General features: G+C 37.2%; 1 protein-coding gene and 2 pseudogenes across 4 annotated transcripts in view; 2 read left to right on the forward strand and 1 right to left on the reverse strand.

Moving 5' to 3' along the window:
• Tanc2 (tetratricopeptide repeat, ankyrin repeat and coiled-coil containing 2) overlaps positions 1–17767 on the forward strand; it is a 444589-nt gene that overhangs the window by 208944 nt on the left and 217878 nt on the right. For all 4 annotated transcript variants that reach the window (XM_071603168.1, XM_071603166.1, XM_027946338.2 and 1 more), the window contains exon 5: positions 16051–16199. In XM_071603168.1, the coding sequence (XP_071459269.1) occupies positions 16051–16199 (149 nt within the window). The remainder of the gene's footprint in view (positions 1–16050; positions 16200–17767) is intronic.
• LOC114101282 (poly(rC)-binding protein 2-like) lies at positions 3236–7722 on the reverse strand (annotated as a pseudogene).
• Positions 3792–5846, forward strand: LOC114101283 (E3 SUMO-protein ligase ZBED1-like; annotated as a pseudogene).

The raw sequence follows: 17767 nt of genomic DNA on the forward strand, positions 1-17767 counted from the left end.
GATCAGATTTTATCCCGTCCCTCCACCTTCCCCCTTAATCCCCTTCCTTTATTCCATTGTTCTTTGTTCTATTTTAACGGAGTATGCCCCCATTTCTTTTATTTATTTCTTTATTTCTTTTAATTTTCCTTATTTTGGACCTGTTGCCTGTATTTCTTGGTGATCTTTTGGTAACTGATTTTTACCAAGGTTGATATTGGTGAAGTTTCTGTCTTCCTGCTATTGGTCATCATCATAATATAGCACATTTTTCTCACTGTTTGTAGTTAACCAAATGGAGGGTAGATGAGCTCGAATGCTATATAGAACCCTCTGTAACCTTGTAAACTTTAGAACTTTGGAGTCTACAGACACAGGCATGAACTTCCCATGCATATTAGAAGGCATGAATTAGTTGGGAAAGAGAGAACTGTATTGCCATTCCTACTGAAATGGACTATCTCAAGCTAACCTGGGGAAAGTTGGTCCCAGAGGTCACTACTGAGAATTTGAAATCATTAATGCCTTTTGTCCTTTGCCCTTTGGGCCCTACTTGCTAATTCCAGAAGAATAGAAATTTCACTTGACATCTAATTCCACCTTGTATTCAAGTAACGATTTGACTATAGGAATGGTTGTAACTCCAAGGACCACATTTAGTAGGTATAGTCTTTAGCTCCAAGTGAATCCACCAACATCTGTCAGACAGGAAACTGTAGAAATGTAAGATTTTTGCTATTTGCCTTGCTACAGTCCCCTGAAACTTCCCTGGTTCTGTGCATTCTGGGAAATGAAGCATCTTACCTGTTCTCATCAGCCTTCAGCTTTCAGTATATCTTCCCAGTGTTACTATTTGTCCTTTTTGTTTTGTTTTTATTTTGGCAGCTGTGTCCTTTCAGTGCAGTAGATATTAGGAAAAAGAGGGATTGAGACTTTCTGTTCCACAGAATCCCTAAAAATCCCATTTAAAAATGAAGATTTTCATTAGTTGCTGATCTGTTTAAACCATAAAATATTTCACATATAATTTTCTTTAAGTCTTTGATTTATAGATTTATGTCTTTGATTAGAACAGGAACTTTAAATAGATGATCTAAAATTTTAGGGTATCAAGTTTGTTGATATTTAATTAATATTCCTGATTTGAAGAATGTAAATAAGTTTCAAATTTTTAAATATGTGTGGCATTATTTCTTTGTTTATAACTCTGAACTTCTTTCTTCAAATAAAAAAAAAAAAAAGCAAATGTTGTGACTTGCTACAAACTCAAGGTCGGTGTCCTGTGTCCTTAATAGATTTTCTATAATTTTTTTAAAATAAGGAAAAACATAAAGAATGGTGCCCAAAATAGTAATTCTTTCTCTGTATGAAATTTTGTGAAGTGAACAAACCCATATAAGTATCACCTAAATCAAGATATAGAACTTTATCAGCACTTCAGACGATTCCCACCTGCTTCCTCTTTGTCATTATCCACTTCCTATAAAAATCACAATTCTGACAGCCATCATCATTTTTTGAATTTTATATAAATTTGATCCTTTACTATGTATTCTTTTGAATTTATCTTTTTTTGTTCAACATGTTCTTGAGGGTTTTTTTATTGCTGTTATTTTATTGTTTGTCCACTGTTGATGACCATTTTCAGTTTTGGCTCCTATGAAAAGTTCTATGGATGCTCAAATGCTTATTACATTTCGGGGTTTTTTGTTTGTTTTTTGGTAGTGGGAATTGAACCCATGGGATCTCTACCACTAAGCTACATCCCTAGCCCTTTTTATTTTTCTATTTTTATTTTGTGACAGGATCTTGCTAAGTTGCTGAGACTGGCTTTAAATTTGTGATCCTCCTGCCTCAGACTCCTGGGATTATAGGCATGCACTGCCATGCCCGTTCATCACATGTCTTTTGATGTACCTATGTATACTTTTCTTTTTGGTGTGTAACTAGTAGCAGACTTGAGTCATAGGGTTTCAGTCTTTTCATCTTAAAAGAGCCAAGTATTTTTGTGAATTTCATGCTACCAGTTTACATTCCCACCAGCACAGCAGTGTTCAAAGTGTTCCTTTACCTAATATTGTTAGATGTTTGTATGATGTACCATTCTGTTCTGTACCTTTATAGTGGTAACTCATTATGATATTGATATACATTTTCCAGTTACTTTGAATACCTTTTCATATGATTATTGGCAATTTTGATATTTGCCTTTGGTCTCTATTTTTTAATTGGAATATCATTAATTTGTAGACGTTCTTTATATTTTCTGGGTATAGTCCTTTTTTGGTTATGTGAATTGCAGATCTTTTCCCACTCTATGACTTGTCTTTTTCTCTCTTAATTGTGTCTTATTAATGAACTTCACTTTGTTAATTTTTTCTCTAGTGAGTGCCTTTTGTGTCTTGTTTAAGAAATCTTTACCTGATTCTACATCTTAAAGATATTCTATTAGGTTATCTTCTAGAAGTCGGATTGGTTTTTACATCTGCATCTATAATCCATCTGGAATTATTTTGTGTATGGAGAGGATTCATTTTTTTCAGAGATATATTGATCTGTCATCAGTTATTGAAAATACCATCATGGTATTTGAAATATTCAGTGGCACTCTTATCCTAAGTAAGGTGATTATGTATACATTTGTTTCTGGCAGATCTTAACACTCTGCCTAAAGATTGAGGTTCTCCATAGACTGCCATAGTCACTCAATAGTGCTATGTTTTCCCAGGGAGATATAAGATTTAGCAGCTCATAGTCGCGAAATAATCCAATGTCTGGGGTCTTCTTTTGTTTGTTTTTTTCCATACTGGGATTAAATCCAGGGGTGTTCTACCTCTGAGCTATATCTCCAGCCCTTTTTAAAAATTTTATTTTCAGAAAGGGTCTTTCTTGCTAAATTATCTAGGCTGTTCTTGAATTTGTGAACCTCCTGCCTCAGCTTCCCAAGTAGCTGGGGTTATGGGTATGCACCACCACACCCAGCTCCATCTTTTAATTTTTTTGAAAAATTCCTGATATCACAGAACTAAACTAAAATGTATTAATATTCCACTCTTACATTTCCATGCCAAACAGTAAACTTCTTGGAAAAAAAAAAAAGTTTAATTGAGGGGAAAAACAGGAAAAGCTCATAAAACAAACTCAAAGATTTATCAACTATTTAAAACCTGGAATCAACTGTTCAGAAACAACACAGATGGATCATGGGCGGTGGTGAAGAGCAGAAAGGGACTATGGATAATAAATTTGCATTGTTTCAGCTGCTCCCCATGCCTCTAGTCTCCAAGGAAAGTTTGACATCAGTTACATAGTAACCCAGGCTAATGCTTCCATGAGGTGCAACAACTATCAGCAGATCCTTCCACTGGGTTTGCAGTTTTGATCTGCATTCCAGACACCTGGATCTCATCAATTTTGACAACTTGACTTTGGATCATGCAGCTAATCAAAGTATTTGGAATGGTGAGTTCTTGAGAAGTAGTCTGAGCAGATACACTCAAACCTCTCCAATAGCTTTTTACTTCTAAAGAACTGGATTCAATGCTGCTGGATCCATTATTGCCATGCATCATGGGAAAATGAGACTGTTGCATTATCAACTGGTGCAGTTTGGTCAATTCTAGTGGTAGAATGGAGTACACTATTCTTAAATCCCATAGGCCTGATCACCTGGAAAGATAACTGGAGAACTTGATGGGTTAGGCCTTTAAGAGATGGTCATGCGTTCACAGAAGTGCTGACAGTGGCACAGCTGGGGCAGCCATGTCACCTTTGTTGTGCAGGCAGCCCTGAGGGGCCTCAATAGCTCCTAGGCAGACCTGAAGTTAGTAGTCCACCCCATACCAAGAGCAAAGTGTGGAAATATTTTGGCTTCAACACCAACACAGAAGGGTACATCTTGCAGTGGAAGAAAATCTGCTGTTGCATCTGCATGGCTCAGACTGCCTATTCAAGAAATGCCTTCAACCTGTCCTGTCACCTGAAGAAGAATCACCCTGAGGGATTCTGAGTTTATCAAGAGCAACACAGAGCAGATGCAGGAAGTTTTTGCCACCACATTCCTCAAACTCAAGCCGGCGTTGTCCTCACAGTAACAGCCCCCACAGGACCCGCTGGCCATCAAATCTGGCCATGGGCCTCAAAAGCAAGAAGCAGCAGGAGCTCACAATCACCAAGCTGGGGCTCATATGCAAGGAGCTGTACCCAGCCTCCACGGTGGACAAGCCCACCTTCAGAGTGCTTCTGAAGATGACCTACCCGAGGAACAAACTACCTAGCAGGAAATTCCCCAGCAAGGCTGGCCTGTCCCCGAGAAGTACAGCATGGTGCCAGAGGCCATCCAGATGGAGCTGGCAGACATCTCATGGAGCAGCATCTCCACCAAACTGTGGCTGAGTAAGAACCAGAACTGTGCCTACGTGATACTGGCAGCATACTTCCTGGGCCTTGGTTAACCCAACTGCCTGATGGTGCCCTTCAGATGCCTGAAGACCTTTGAGTACCTGAGGAAAACATGGCAGAAACCATCATATGTGTGCTTTATGAGGTGTTCATTGAGTGGAACATCAGCACCAAGGTCTTCCGGGCCACCACAGACTTCAGGAAGGACATTGCAAAGGCATGCTCATTGCTGGGCATCACCAGGCAGATATTGTCTGAGCAGACCTTCAGTGTAGGCATCCAACAGGCCTTGCAGCTGCCCAAGCTGGGTGGCCTCCTGTTGTGGTGCCATAAGCTGGTAGAGTATTTCCAACATTCCTTGGTGGAATCAGAAGCAGCACAACATGGCCCACTGTATGCTGGTGAGGCTGTACGCTGGCCATGCTGCAGAGCCGGAAGGAGCATCAGTTCATCATCTTGGCATCCTGGTGGAGGACAGCAACAACCACCATCTGATGTTGGAGGCCACCGAGTGGACCACCATCGAGAGGCCTGGTGGATCTTCTGCAGCTTTTCAAGCAAGTGGCTGAGATGCTGCCTGCCTCCAGGTACCTGACCATCAGCATGGTAAAGCTGCTGCTGCATGTGTTCCTGAACACCACACTCAAAATCAAGGAGACTGACTCTGAGGAGATCGGCATGGCCAAAGAGGACATCCCCAAAGAGCTGTCCAAGACCTACCAGAAGAACCCCTCAATGGACATGTTTCTCAACATGGCCAACTTCCTGGACCCTTGATACAGGAGTTCCCCTTCCTGTCTGCCTTGGAGAAGTAGCAGATGGAGAACTGAGTGGGGGAGGAAGCCAGAGTTCTTCTGGAGAAGGTCAAGGACAGTACCTGTGGCCCACTGTGAGCCAAGGATAGAATCTACCCAGTTCCTTAAGAGCCTTCAGCAAAGAAGTTGGTAGTGAGCCACACCCACACCTGCACCTGTCAGTGTGATCAACAGCATGCTGACTGAGATCTTCTGCCAACCAGGCAGCATGGAGGAACAGGAATAGTGGCATGCCCAGGTGGTGGAAGAGCTCTGTAACTTCAAGTCCCGGAAGGTGCTAGACCTCAATGATGATCTTCAAGTGGTAATCCCACCACCTGGCACTTATTCCGGTCTTGCCAAAGGTGCTCCAGAAGTACTGGTGCATGGTGGCCAATCGCATCTTCCCAGAGTGCCTCTTTGGCTCCTCAGCCATCGTGGTCAGCGCTAAGAGGAACCAGCTGGGTCCCTGTGCACATGGACCTGTATGAGAACACCAGGAATGGAGCAGAGACTGAGCTGGAGGACAAGAACGAGGGAGAATGGGGCCTGAATCAGGAGCAGATCTTCCCCTTAGGGGATGGGGTCAACAGCAGCTTCTTTGGTCTCAGGGATGGGGGTTTCCTAGAGGGACGTGTCACCCATACCTATTCAGTACTTTGCTATAAATAGCAGGGATTGTTTTGAACCCCAAGACCACTGAGATTCTTAAAACAGAGAAGGAAAATGGAAGAAAGGAAAGATTGATGGTTAGGGTTAGCCCGAAGGAACCAACAGAGACTTGTTCCTCCCTTGTCCTCTGCTATCTTCCTCAAACCAAAGAAAATAAATGCCTTAAGTGCAGGGCCTGCCAGGGTACCTTGTATACTCCATTTCCCCACGAGAACTGACCATTGGTGTCAGTCCTGGGAGGGTTTTGAATCAATTGTGGAAAATTCCAGAGAGATCTGGATGGGAGACAGATTTCTGACAAGCAGAGCATCATCTGTCTGTCAGTGCATTGGGGTTTATATTTCAGATGAACCTGCGGTCTCTCATGGAAAGCCTGGTAAAATTCTTTAGCCACAATAGCCTTCCCCAAAACCTATGAATTTTATCTCAGGTGGAAAGTATTGAAAATGACTATCAATTCTAGGCACTTACAAAAAAGCAAAAAGGAAATGGAAAAGAAAAAAGAAAAAAAAGAAGTGGTATAGTGTGTGTTTTCTCTCTGGCTATCATGTTGCTGGCAATGAGTCTTCCTGCTCCCCCACAGTTTACTTTTCTTTCTCTTTTCTTATTGGTGAATTATAATTATAAACGTAATAGTGGGATTCCTTATGCCATAGCCATACATGCATATAAGATAACAAAATCCACTTTTAAAGATTGTCCTTCTGAGATTTGTTGATGGGAGATGTTTGAATTCTGGATTTTAAAACTCAATCCTATGAGGTCATTTAATTTGCAAAATATTTCTTTGGAATTGTTCAAGTTCAGGGAGGGACATCATTGTAGATTGTTCATGTCAGGGAGGGACATCATTGTAGATTCTGGGAAATAGGAACTTAGCTTCTAACTTGTAGGACTTCTTTTCAATTGGGAAAATAGTATGTTCTGTAAGAGGCTGAATTTGTAACTCTTTGGTTCCATAGTTCCATGGCTTCTTGTGTAAGTTAAGAGAAGCCATATTGTACAGGATGCAATATAGGGACAAGTAGGAAAAGGACCAGGTTTAGGAATGAAGAATTATATCAGGTGTTTGGCATTATTCCCACCCCCACCCCCACCCCCACCCCCGCACCTCTGCTTGGATCCTTCATTTTTAGTGGCTGGTGGGTACAAGCTGGGTGGGATTTTATCTCTGCATTCCTATTGTTTGTTTTTGGTAAATGAAGGGTGAAAGGAAACCCTACTCAGCTCTTACTTTCTTTTTAAGCAGTGCAGTTCCCCCATACACAATGGGTCAGACATTGGGGTTAGTCTCCTTTCCGCTCTGAGATTGGAAATACAGGACAACAGATGCCCATCTGGGTCCTATTCTGCACTCTTGCAAATGGCTCTATATTTGTCTTAGAATTACTTTTACTTTTTCTGTCTCATGAAAATGTTGGAGGTCCCCATCCAAAATGTCTCATTTTGTCTTTTTTTAATCCATCTTCTCTGGCACTACTTACTGGTTTTATTTTCCTTATTAAATGCTTCAAAGTTTGACTCTTGTTCAGTAAACCAGAAAATGAATTTACTCCTAATTAAAAAAAAAAGAAGTATTGGGAGAGTCTTTAATATGACTACATAGATCTGTTTGACATACTCAAATGATGAGTTGGGAAGCATATCCCCTGTTACCTGGACCTGAGCCCCTATACTCTCATATTTCCCTGATCTTTTCCAAAGAGAGAGAGCCATATTGATCAGTAGGGACCACCAGTGTGAAAGTGATTTGGGAGAAAAGAGGGATACTGGCAGTTGTGCTGTTGGTCATAGAGATGCTAATGTCCTCTTCCAGTTTATCAATGATCATAGCTAAGGCTTGGAAGTTTATATGCATGTCACTCTCTTTGTGCATCTTCTTAACTGATATTTTTCTTTCTAAGGTTACTACTAACCACCTTCACACGCATAAGTAGCCAGATTAAAAGAGTGACATTTAATCTCTTCAGTCACACCATTGTTCATATCAAGCAGTATCATAGGGAGCTGGACTTTGGTCAAGTCTTTGGTCATTGCAGGCACAAGGCAACTAAGGAGGAAAAGAAACTGGCCTGAACTGGCCCAAAAGAAACTGGCCTGAACTGGCCCATGAAGAAGAATCTAGGGTGGAGGAGGAGGAAACAGGAAAGAAACCAGGGAATTCAGGCAGCAGCTCTTCATGCTGCTGCCTCTTATGGTCTGGTCTGGATTCTTAATTGCTATGTTGGTCTTCCCACTCCCTTCCCCTCCATGATGGGGATTGAACAGGGGTGCTTTACCACTGAGCTACATCCCCAGCCACCCCCCTTTTTAAGCTGGACACAATAATTTTATTTTGTTTATTTTTTTATGTGGTGCTGAGGATCAAACCCAGGTTCTTGAACATGCTAGGCGAGCGCTCTGCTGCCGAGCCACAATCCCAGCCTCACATCCCCGGCCCTTTTAAAAAATTTTTATTTTGAGACAGAAGCTAGTTAAGTTACCCAGGCTGGACTTGAACTTGCTATGTCTCAGCCTTCTACACCACCACATGCGCCACCATACCCCAACTGTTGTTTTTTTTTAAATCTATGTTTATATCATTCTTACTCTGTTGTTTTTTTAAGTCTATGTTTATGTCATTCTTTAGCTCTGTATTAAATCTTGGGATTAAATAAGATATCATTTGTCATCATGTTTTCTTTATTATTCCTAGACCTTTCCACTTCCCTATAAGTTTAGAATCTCTTAATCTTTGGGTCATTTCAAAGAGTTCTTGTGGAGGTGTGAAATCAAGAGCTCTTGATGCTCTACCTAAAGAATGAGGTTCTCTATGGACTGCCATAATCACTCAGTAGAGTTATGTTTTCCCAAGGAGCTATAGGATTTAGCAACTCATAGTCATGAAATAATCCATGATTAGTGTTGTGGGAAAATAAATAAATGTTTTAAAGTTCATAAAGAATCTCTTAATCTTTGTGGTACTGTATTCTTTACCCAGAGTTATGGGAGCAAAACATCATGCCTCAACACACTGCTTCCAAACAGTGTGTTTTATTGGTGAAAATAAAACCAAGAGCTGTGAATTTTAAAATCAGCACAATGTATGAATGCTGCATGATGTATTTTATGTATAACAGTCTCACAGAGATTATTTCCTAGCAGCCTTTCCATCATATGTTTGTTTATCATACTCCAAATTCTTCATTATTAGTTAAGGAAGTCATAGTATAATTCCATTCAAGAATTTTTTTTGTTTGTTTGTTTAGGAACATACCTTAATTGAGTGTGTTTGGTTATGAAGATCAAACCCTCTTCAAATTGCATGGATGGTCACGGATAGACAAAAGACAGGTGAAATAATTGATAGGAGAATTTAAGAAGAATTTTGAGCATTCTGAACAAACATACTGGGCAGAGAGGCAGGCAAGGAATAATGCCCAGCAGCTTGTTAAGTGACTAAGTTTGGGAAGACTGTATAACTTGGGTGGTAAGAGCTTGAGTTCTAGAGCCAGATAGCCTGGTTTAGCTACTTACTAGTTATATAAGTTTAAAGGTAATTACTTATCCTTTCTGTGCTTTACTTTCCTTATTCACAAAGTGGTCATAGAATACCTGCCTCTTAAGGCAACTGTGATGATGTAAAATATTTAGTACCTGTCATATAGTCCATTTCCATAGATAATAGCTGTTATTATTATTAGTAAAAGACATAATCTATGTTGTCTTATGCCTTGACATAACCTCAGCCTCTTGATATACACACTGATAAGATTATGGCAGAATCTAATGGTGCAGAAAACAGCCCCCATCCTTGGTAAGGAAATAGCCCAAAGACTACAAATTCATTGTAATCCAGAAATTGAAATAACTTCTTTGAGGGGGGGGGGCGGGGCGGGGCAGTGCATGAGCACCCATGCTGGGGACTGAACTCAGGACCTTGATGCACAACTGAGCTACACTCCCAGCCCTGAAGTAACTCTTAGAATTCTCAGAAACAACAAGTTTTATACTAGTTTCCCCAGTACTGTGCCCTGAGTCATCCACTTTGCCAAATTTTAAAAGGGAAGGTAATTTAGTATTTCCTGAGTTTCTAAACCTCAATATCATTGATTTTGGGGGGTGGATGACCCTTCATTGTGGGGAGCTGTTCTGTATATTATAGGATTATTATTTATCCTGACCTCTGTCAACTAGATACCAGTAATAATAACCCCTTTCCTCAGTGTGACAACCAGTGACTACCAAGTTTAAAAATTGCCAAGTATCTAAATAAGCAGGAAAGTACTTCTTGTAATGAGAACTAAACTCACTCAATTGAAGTAACCCCCAAAATATCTAGGATTGACATATAATTATAGAAGAACAAAGATGGCAATATCATCTCCTGGTGGGGTGGGGGACATTCAAGTCAGAAGACAAGTGGGAACATCATATTTGGAGTACTTAGATAAAAATCTGTCAAACTGAATTTTATACCCTGAAAAATACCTTTTAAAAAATGAAGACAAAATATAGACTTACTGAGTCACAGGAAGAATTTATCACCAGCTGACTTGGTGAACCACATGTTCCCTAGGGAGTAAACTTGTCCCTGATTGAGAACCACTGAGTTGTTTAAAAGAAACTTCCTTGTACAGTGTTTTCCCCCCAAATTTCAAACATTCATAGAAGTACTATAAGATAAGAAGTATTGAAGATATTTCTTGATGCAAAAGAAAATTGATGCCAGATGGAAATTTGCATGTATACAGTGGAATACGAAATATGGGAAATCACAACTATATAGATAAGAATGAAAATATTTTATCTTTTGCTGGAGCAGGGGCACAAGCCTGTAATCCTAGCAATTTTGGAGGCTGAGGCAAGAGGATCATGAATTCATGATCCTAGCCTCAGCAAATTAGAGCCTGTCTCAAAAGAAAAAAATTTAAAAACGGTGCATGGGATATGTGGCTCTGTGGTTGAGTGCCCTGGATTAAATCACTGGTACAAAAACAAAGCAAAACAAAATATTTTTTAAAAGATAGTTGATTCACTGAAGAGGACACACAGAGACCAGCAAGTACATGAAAAGATGTTCAGCATCATTAGCCATTTGGGAAATTTAAAAACACATTAATTCATTATTACATGCATTTAAGAATGGCTACCTGGACCATTCATACATTGCTGGTAGGAATGTAAATGGTACAGCCACTCTGGAAAACAGTTTGGAAAACTGAGAAAATTGAACGTATGTTTACCATCCACCCAGCAAGAACCTGACCCAGCAATTGCATTCCTCAATATTTATCCTAGAGAAATGGAAGGTTATGTTCATACAAAACTACGTGCAAGTATTCACAGCAGTTACTGAAAGCAGTTACCAGAAACTAGAAACAACCCAGTTGTTCTTCAGAGTATAAATGATGGAATTAAATGTGGTATATATGCTGTGTATTACTCAGAAATGAAAAGGAATTTGAACTACTGAAACAGGAGCCATTTGGATGAATCCAAATTATGCTGAATGTTTAAAAAGCCAATCTCAAAGTTTATACAATTCCATCTATATTACATTCTAAAAATAACAAAATTATATAGATATGGAATATACTAATGGTTTCCAGAGGTTAAAGAAGGGGGAGTTGGTTTTGACTAAGGGATAACACAAGGGAGTTCCCTGATGGTGACTGAACTGCTCTGTATCTTGATGCAGTGTAGATATATGAATCTATACAAGTGATTTAATTTCATAGATATACAAACAAAGCATACAGAAAAAGAAAAAAAACACCAACAACAAATAAACTTATACAAAACCTGGCAAAATCTGAATAAGATTTATAGTCTAATTAATTACAGTATTCTGCTATTGTCAGTTTCAGTAACTCTCTATAATTAAGATGTTACCTTGGGGGAAGTTTGGTCATGGTTTTATAGATTTTATCTATACTGTTGTTTTTCATATTAATAAAAGCTTTATTGATGTAATTCATTTACCATAAAATTCACCTTTAAAGTATATACTTCAGTGATTATTAGTATATTCAGAGTTGTGCAATTATTGCTATAATTTTTATCATCCTTCTCCCCCAATCCTATGCCTATTAATAGTTACTCCCTATCTGACCTTAGTCCCAGGCAATGACTAATTTACAAAGTGTTTAGACTACTGAATTGTATAAAGTATTATATAAGTATTGCTAAGTAAATAAATCACATAATAATAAACCATCTTACCTTCCATGTAGATTATAAACTTTACTGTTAATGACTGTCTCCCATGTTGTATGAGTTCTGACAACACCTAATGTTAACCTGTACATATTAAATATTTGGTAACTATCAGAATAACTTTTTCAGAGGGAGTGAAATGGAACCCTAGACTATCTAGAAGTCTGGAATTTATGTTGAGAAAAATTAGGAAAGACAAGTTTAATGATCGGATGAAAGAAATGCTTATTCATGAATTTGAAGAAAGCAGTTTTATCTTTTCATTTTTTCAATTAATAAGAAATTGTGAATCATTTTTGGGGAAAATACTATTTGAAGTTAAATATTTATAACATAAACATAACTGCCTATTCTGTTATCTGCTTTGTGTCTGAGATATCTATCTATGTTGCCTCTTGGAGGGGAAGTAGAAGAGAGAAAATAGAGCCTCTGACATAAATTCAGTGAGTTCTATATAGATTTTCCATAGATGTAACATTTGAGTTCAGTGCTAGTATACAAAAATACACATGTACCCTCCCTCTGACCCTCAGTGTATGACTTTAGTAGAAAAGTTAAGATAAAGGTTAAACTGAATAATGACAATAAAATCTTGCTTTCTTGACATTTGGAGTGGTTTAAATATGTAATACTGAATTTCCTAAATAATAATCTGTTGTGTTTTGGTATTACTGATACTAGGCTAACATATAGCTAATACTTGCTGTGCAAAAGGATTTTTATAATGTCCTGTAGGATCTGTGCTACAGTGAATTGTTGCAAGATGGGATTAAATGCATCTGAACTTAAAACCTGAGAAAATGTTGATAATCAATTAAGTTAATGTAAACCCATTTGCATTTTATGTAAATTTTCCCACATCAAATTTATAATAGATCATTTTTAGTTCCCTGGCTCATTGTTATGTGATTTTTGTAAATCATTTTTTGTAAATAAATTTATCTTTAGAGAGTGAGTGGTACCAGGGGAAAAAACTTCATACTGACTCTGTTCTGCATCTCTCAGTGAAAAACTTTGAAAAAGAGTGATTCTTAACAGTTGATGACTCTTTTTAAAAAGTCTATCTAGAAGGAGAACCTAAAAAGCTAATTGGATGGAAAGAATGTAGCCGTCTATAAGCAAAGGGCTAAAATTAATGCGAGAGATCAGGAATTTGGGGGATCAATTTGGGGACAAAAAATGAATATAAATAGTAAATTTTTTTACATGATGAAAGTATTTTACAATTAGATCATGGTAATAGTTGCATAACCTATGAATAAACTGAAAGCCACTGAAGTATATACTTTAAGGGGGAAAAGTTTATGGGATGTGAATCATATCTCAATTTAGAAAAAAAACAAAATGAACTGGATTGCAAGGGGAGTGGTGACTGAGGCCTCTGTGGCCTGGAGTAGAATCCCAACCAGGATGAGAATTTCTGGAGGCATGTGCGGTTTGGCAGTGGGCAGCAGTGAAATATGTTACACATAGGGCGAACAGATTAAGTTTCTCACTTTTGTACAAGAAAATTACAACTTTGGGTGAAAAAAAAAAAAAAAACTTCTAGAATCTAGAATTAACCCCCTGGTATTGAATTGGAATTAGAGGTGTGTGTGTGTGTGTGTGTGTGTGTGTGTGTGTGTGTGTGTGTTTACAAATCAAAATGGATATAATACATGTGTATGTATACATACATTTGCGCACATAAGGGTATACAAATACTGCCTAACAGTCCAGTGAGGACTGGAGGAAATGATATCTCAATAAAAATGAGCATACCTAGTACACAGCTCTTGATATTCTGAATACCTTTCTCCCTAAGGAGAACCAGAGATTCTTAAAAAAATGACTTTTTCCGTGGCTGAGGCAGGGAAGGTACAAGGTAAGCCTGAAGCATCTTATGCCAGAAACAAAGAAATGATCAGAAAATGATAAGAATATTTTAAATGGTAACAGAAGCCAAGTTAAAGAGGCTTACCCTATCCAAATGTAGGAAAAAAATTGAGCTTACTATATAAATACTGATAGTAACAGATTATAACCCAGTGAATAAAATAGAAACTCATGAGTTTATTCTGATGTAGATAGATAAACAAGGTGGTAATAATAATAATAATAATGTATTTTGCTGGCACAGCGGCAAACACTTGTAACAGCAGTCACTTGGCTTGGGAGGCCAAGGTAAGATCCCAAGTTCAAGGCCAGCCTCAGCAATTTAGGGGAGTGGGGGAAGGCTTGCAATATGGCTCAGTGGGAGAGTGCCCCAGGGTTCAATTCCCATTACTGCAAAACATAATAATAAGGAGAAGAGGAATCACTATTTGGCAAGCCAAGAAACACCAATGGATGCTAAAAATACTGAGCAAAAGTTTGTTGAGGAGGAATTCTGACAGCTTTTTTTTATTGTTTTGGTACTGGAGTTTGAACCAAGGGCACTCTACCATTGAGCTACATCCCCAGCTTTTTAGTTTGAGACAGTTGCCCAGGATGGCCTCAAACTTTAGATCTTTCTTCCTCAGCCTCCTGAGTAATTGGGATTACAGGCATGAGCCACCACACCCAGACAGAAGATACTTTTGTACAAGCTTTCATGTTATCATTATTCACAATACGTAAAAGCTAGAAATAGTTTTAGGTGTTAAAAAAAATGAATAGATAAACTAAATGTGGAATGTACTACATACAATGGATTATTATTTAGCCTTAAAAGGAATTAAATTCTGATGTACGTTATAAAATGATGAACTTTGAAAGCATTATGCTAAGTAAGATAAGCCAGACACCAAAGACAAATATTGTATGATGATTCCACTTACTTAGGAAATGCAAATTTGTGGAGGTAGAAAGTAAAATGGCAATCACTAGGAGCTGGTGAAAGAAGGAAATGGAAAGTTATTTTTTAATAGGTAGAGTTTCTTTTGGGTATGATGAGTAATTTTGAAAATGGATAGTGGCAATATTTGTACAATATTGTGAAAGTACTTAATGTCAATAGATTGTAACAAAAATGTTAAAAGGGCAAATTTTATTATGTATATTTCACCATAAAATATGTTGAGGAATTGGACACCCATTTACATAATTTCTCTCACCCTTGCCTGAGCCCCCAGCAAACTACTTACTTATTACAAAGGGAAAAATAATGTGAATGGAAAAATCTGGCAGACACAGTCATAGCCAAGTGATCAAAATTAACACAGCAGCACATTTATGATAATTCTATCAAGAATGCTTAATTGGAATAAAATCAGGAGGTGAATTTTAATTGAGAATTATTGTGCAAAATAACTGGCCTATAATCCTCAAAAGTGTCAAGATTATGAAAGTTAAGAATAAAGAACTGCTCCAGATTAAAAGAGGTTAAAGAGAATGGATAACTAAATAAATTATATAAGCCCAAATTGGATCCTTCTACAATAAAGGACATTACTAAGTAAGTAATGTCAAACTTAGATGGGGTCTACTGATGAAGTCATAATAATGTGAAATATTATTTTTCTGATTTCTGTGCTAGTATTTTAGGTTATAAAAGAATGTCCTTGTTTATGGGAAATATATACCATTGGGAGGTGATAGGACATCATGTCTGTAACTTCCACATGGCTAAGAAAAATATGTACTTTGTAGTATTCTTAAAACTTAAAAGCTTGAAGTTATTTCATGGTAAAAAAAAAGATAAAAGAATCTGACCAAAGTAGTGATTGTGCCTGGGAACTAGATCCCAAGACTTGGACCATATTGAAATGCTAACTATCAAAGAAATGGAAATTTTTTATATTAAGGAAGTTACAAAAACGTTTTTTCAAATCCAAGTGTTTCTAATAGATAAATTGAGGATAATCTAAGTAGATTATAGATAAATTATAATCTTTAAAAGTGGAAAGCAGTTTATAAGTTGGAACCTCATAATTTAGGATTTAGAATGTGAAACTAAAGAAAGTGATTGAACTAAATGTACAAATAGTTGCAGAACTAGACCATGTCATTTTGAAAGATTCACAATTTCAATACTTTTTCATTATAGGTGATGCTGAACAGGAACTTGGTCCCCCTCCATCTGTAGATGAGGCAGCAAACACACTCATGACTCGTCTAGGTTTCCTTCTTGGAGAGAAAGTCACAGAAGTTCAGTCAGGTGACCAATACAGCATGGAGGTACAGGATGAAAGTCAGGTAAGCTGCTTGTTATTAACTGTGAAACATGGTGTAACTCAATTTATTACACAAGAAAAAAAAATGGTATATGTGTGTTTGTTTGTTTTGAGAGGAATAATCCCAATTGTTGAATGTCATTTGAGACCTGTAATATAACTTAATTTTCAGTTTATGAGACATCTTTAGTTTCATTCTCAGGTTTAAAACCCCCCAAAAGACACTTTCAGATTTTGATTCATGTATTGAATGAATGAATAAATAAACAAACCAATAAGCAATCCAGCCAACAGAATTAACCTCTAAATACTGAACCTGGAAATTATAGAATATACAAGTACACATGGATTATTTACCAAATGGATAGTATACTGAGTCATAGAGCAATTCTTGACAAATATAAAAAGATTTCAGTTCAGAACACAGTAGAACTAATTATAGAATGATAACTTATGAAATGATAGCTAAAAGAAAACATGGACAATCTCCAAATGCTTAGATGTTAATTAATATCCTTCTAAATAGCCTTTGAGTCCAAAAAATTAGAACATTTTAAAATATTTGCTCAAAAATAAATATTGGTTTTGAATACATCTATTACAGCAGTAGAAAACCTAAAAATTAGTGGTCTAAATATTCGTCTTAGTTTTAAAACATCAGCAATTAAAAAATTATTTCATATTTTTTTCTTTTGGATATTTCCATTGTTTTCATTTTAAATATAGCAAAGAAAGTACTTGAGCACTCTACCACTGAACTATAACCCCAGCACCCTGGTATCTTTTTTTTAAAATCAATTTATATAGTAACCATGATAGTATGAGATGTTTTCTAGGGAAAAAATTGGAATGATATATGTTGAGGGTTTTAAAGTATTGGCATAAATAAAACATCTATTTTACTTTCCATTTCTTGATATTAATATTAAAATGTGACATATTCTAATAATGACCAAGTAACATGAAGTAAGTCTTATATCAGATAGCCTGGGTCTTTGCCAAGGACTCTCTTCTTTCTATAAAACTATATATCTTCTGGTAATAAAATTTATGCTTATTGCTTTTGAGATTCTTTATGTCATAGTATGTCACAGTGATTCTGAATAAAGCCACAAGTCTATGGAGTGTGCCTTACTTGTAGATTTACTGAATGGAATAATCTTAAAATAAATGAAAATAGTACCATTGATTTAATGTAATCAAGGCAATATGGTATAACAAAAAAGCCATTGAAACCGGAGTAGAAAATTGTTCTAATACTAACAGTATCACCAACCATCTTATAAATTTGGACATGTCTCTTAACCTCTCTGGGCTTGAGATTTTTTATAGATAATAATAACTGAAATTTATTAAATTCTTACTCTGTACCAATCATATTAATCACTTTACTTGCGCTATTCTGTTTAAGTTTCCTTACAGTCTAATGTGGTAGGATCCATTCAAATTTCAGTTTTTAGATAAGAAAGTGGAAACACTCTGCCATAAAGTGATATAAGGATGTTCATAACCAGGCATTATGCTTTTACCACCTGTGTTATTTACAGCAACACCATACTGTTCCAGCATAACATGAAATCACAAAACCTG

This window comes from Marmota flaviventris, chromosome 17 (assembly GCF_047511675.1).
Source record: "Marmota flaviventris isolate mMarFla1 chromosome 17, mMarFla1.hap1, whole genome shotgun sequence".
Classification (NCBI taxonomy): Eukaryota; Metazoa; Chordata; class Mammalia; order Rodentia; family Sciuridae; genus Marmota; species Marmota flaviventris.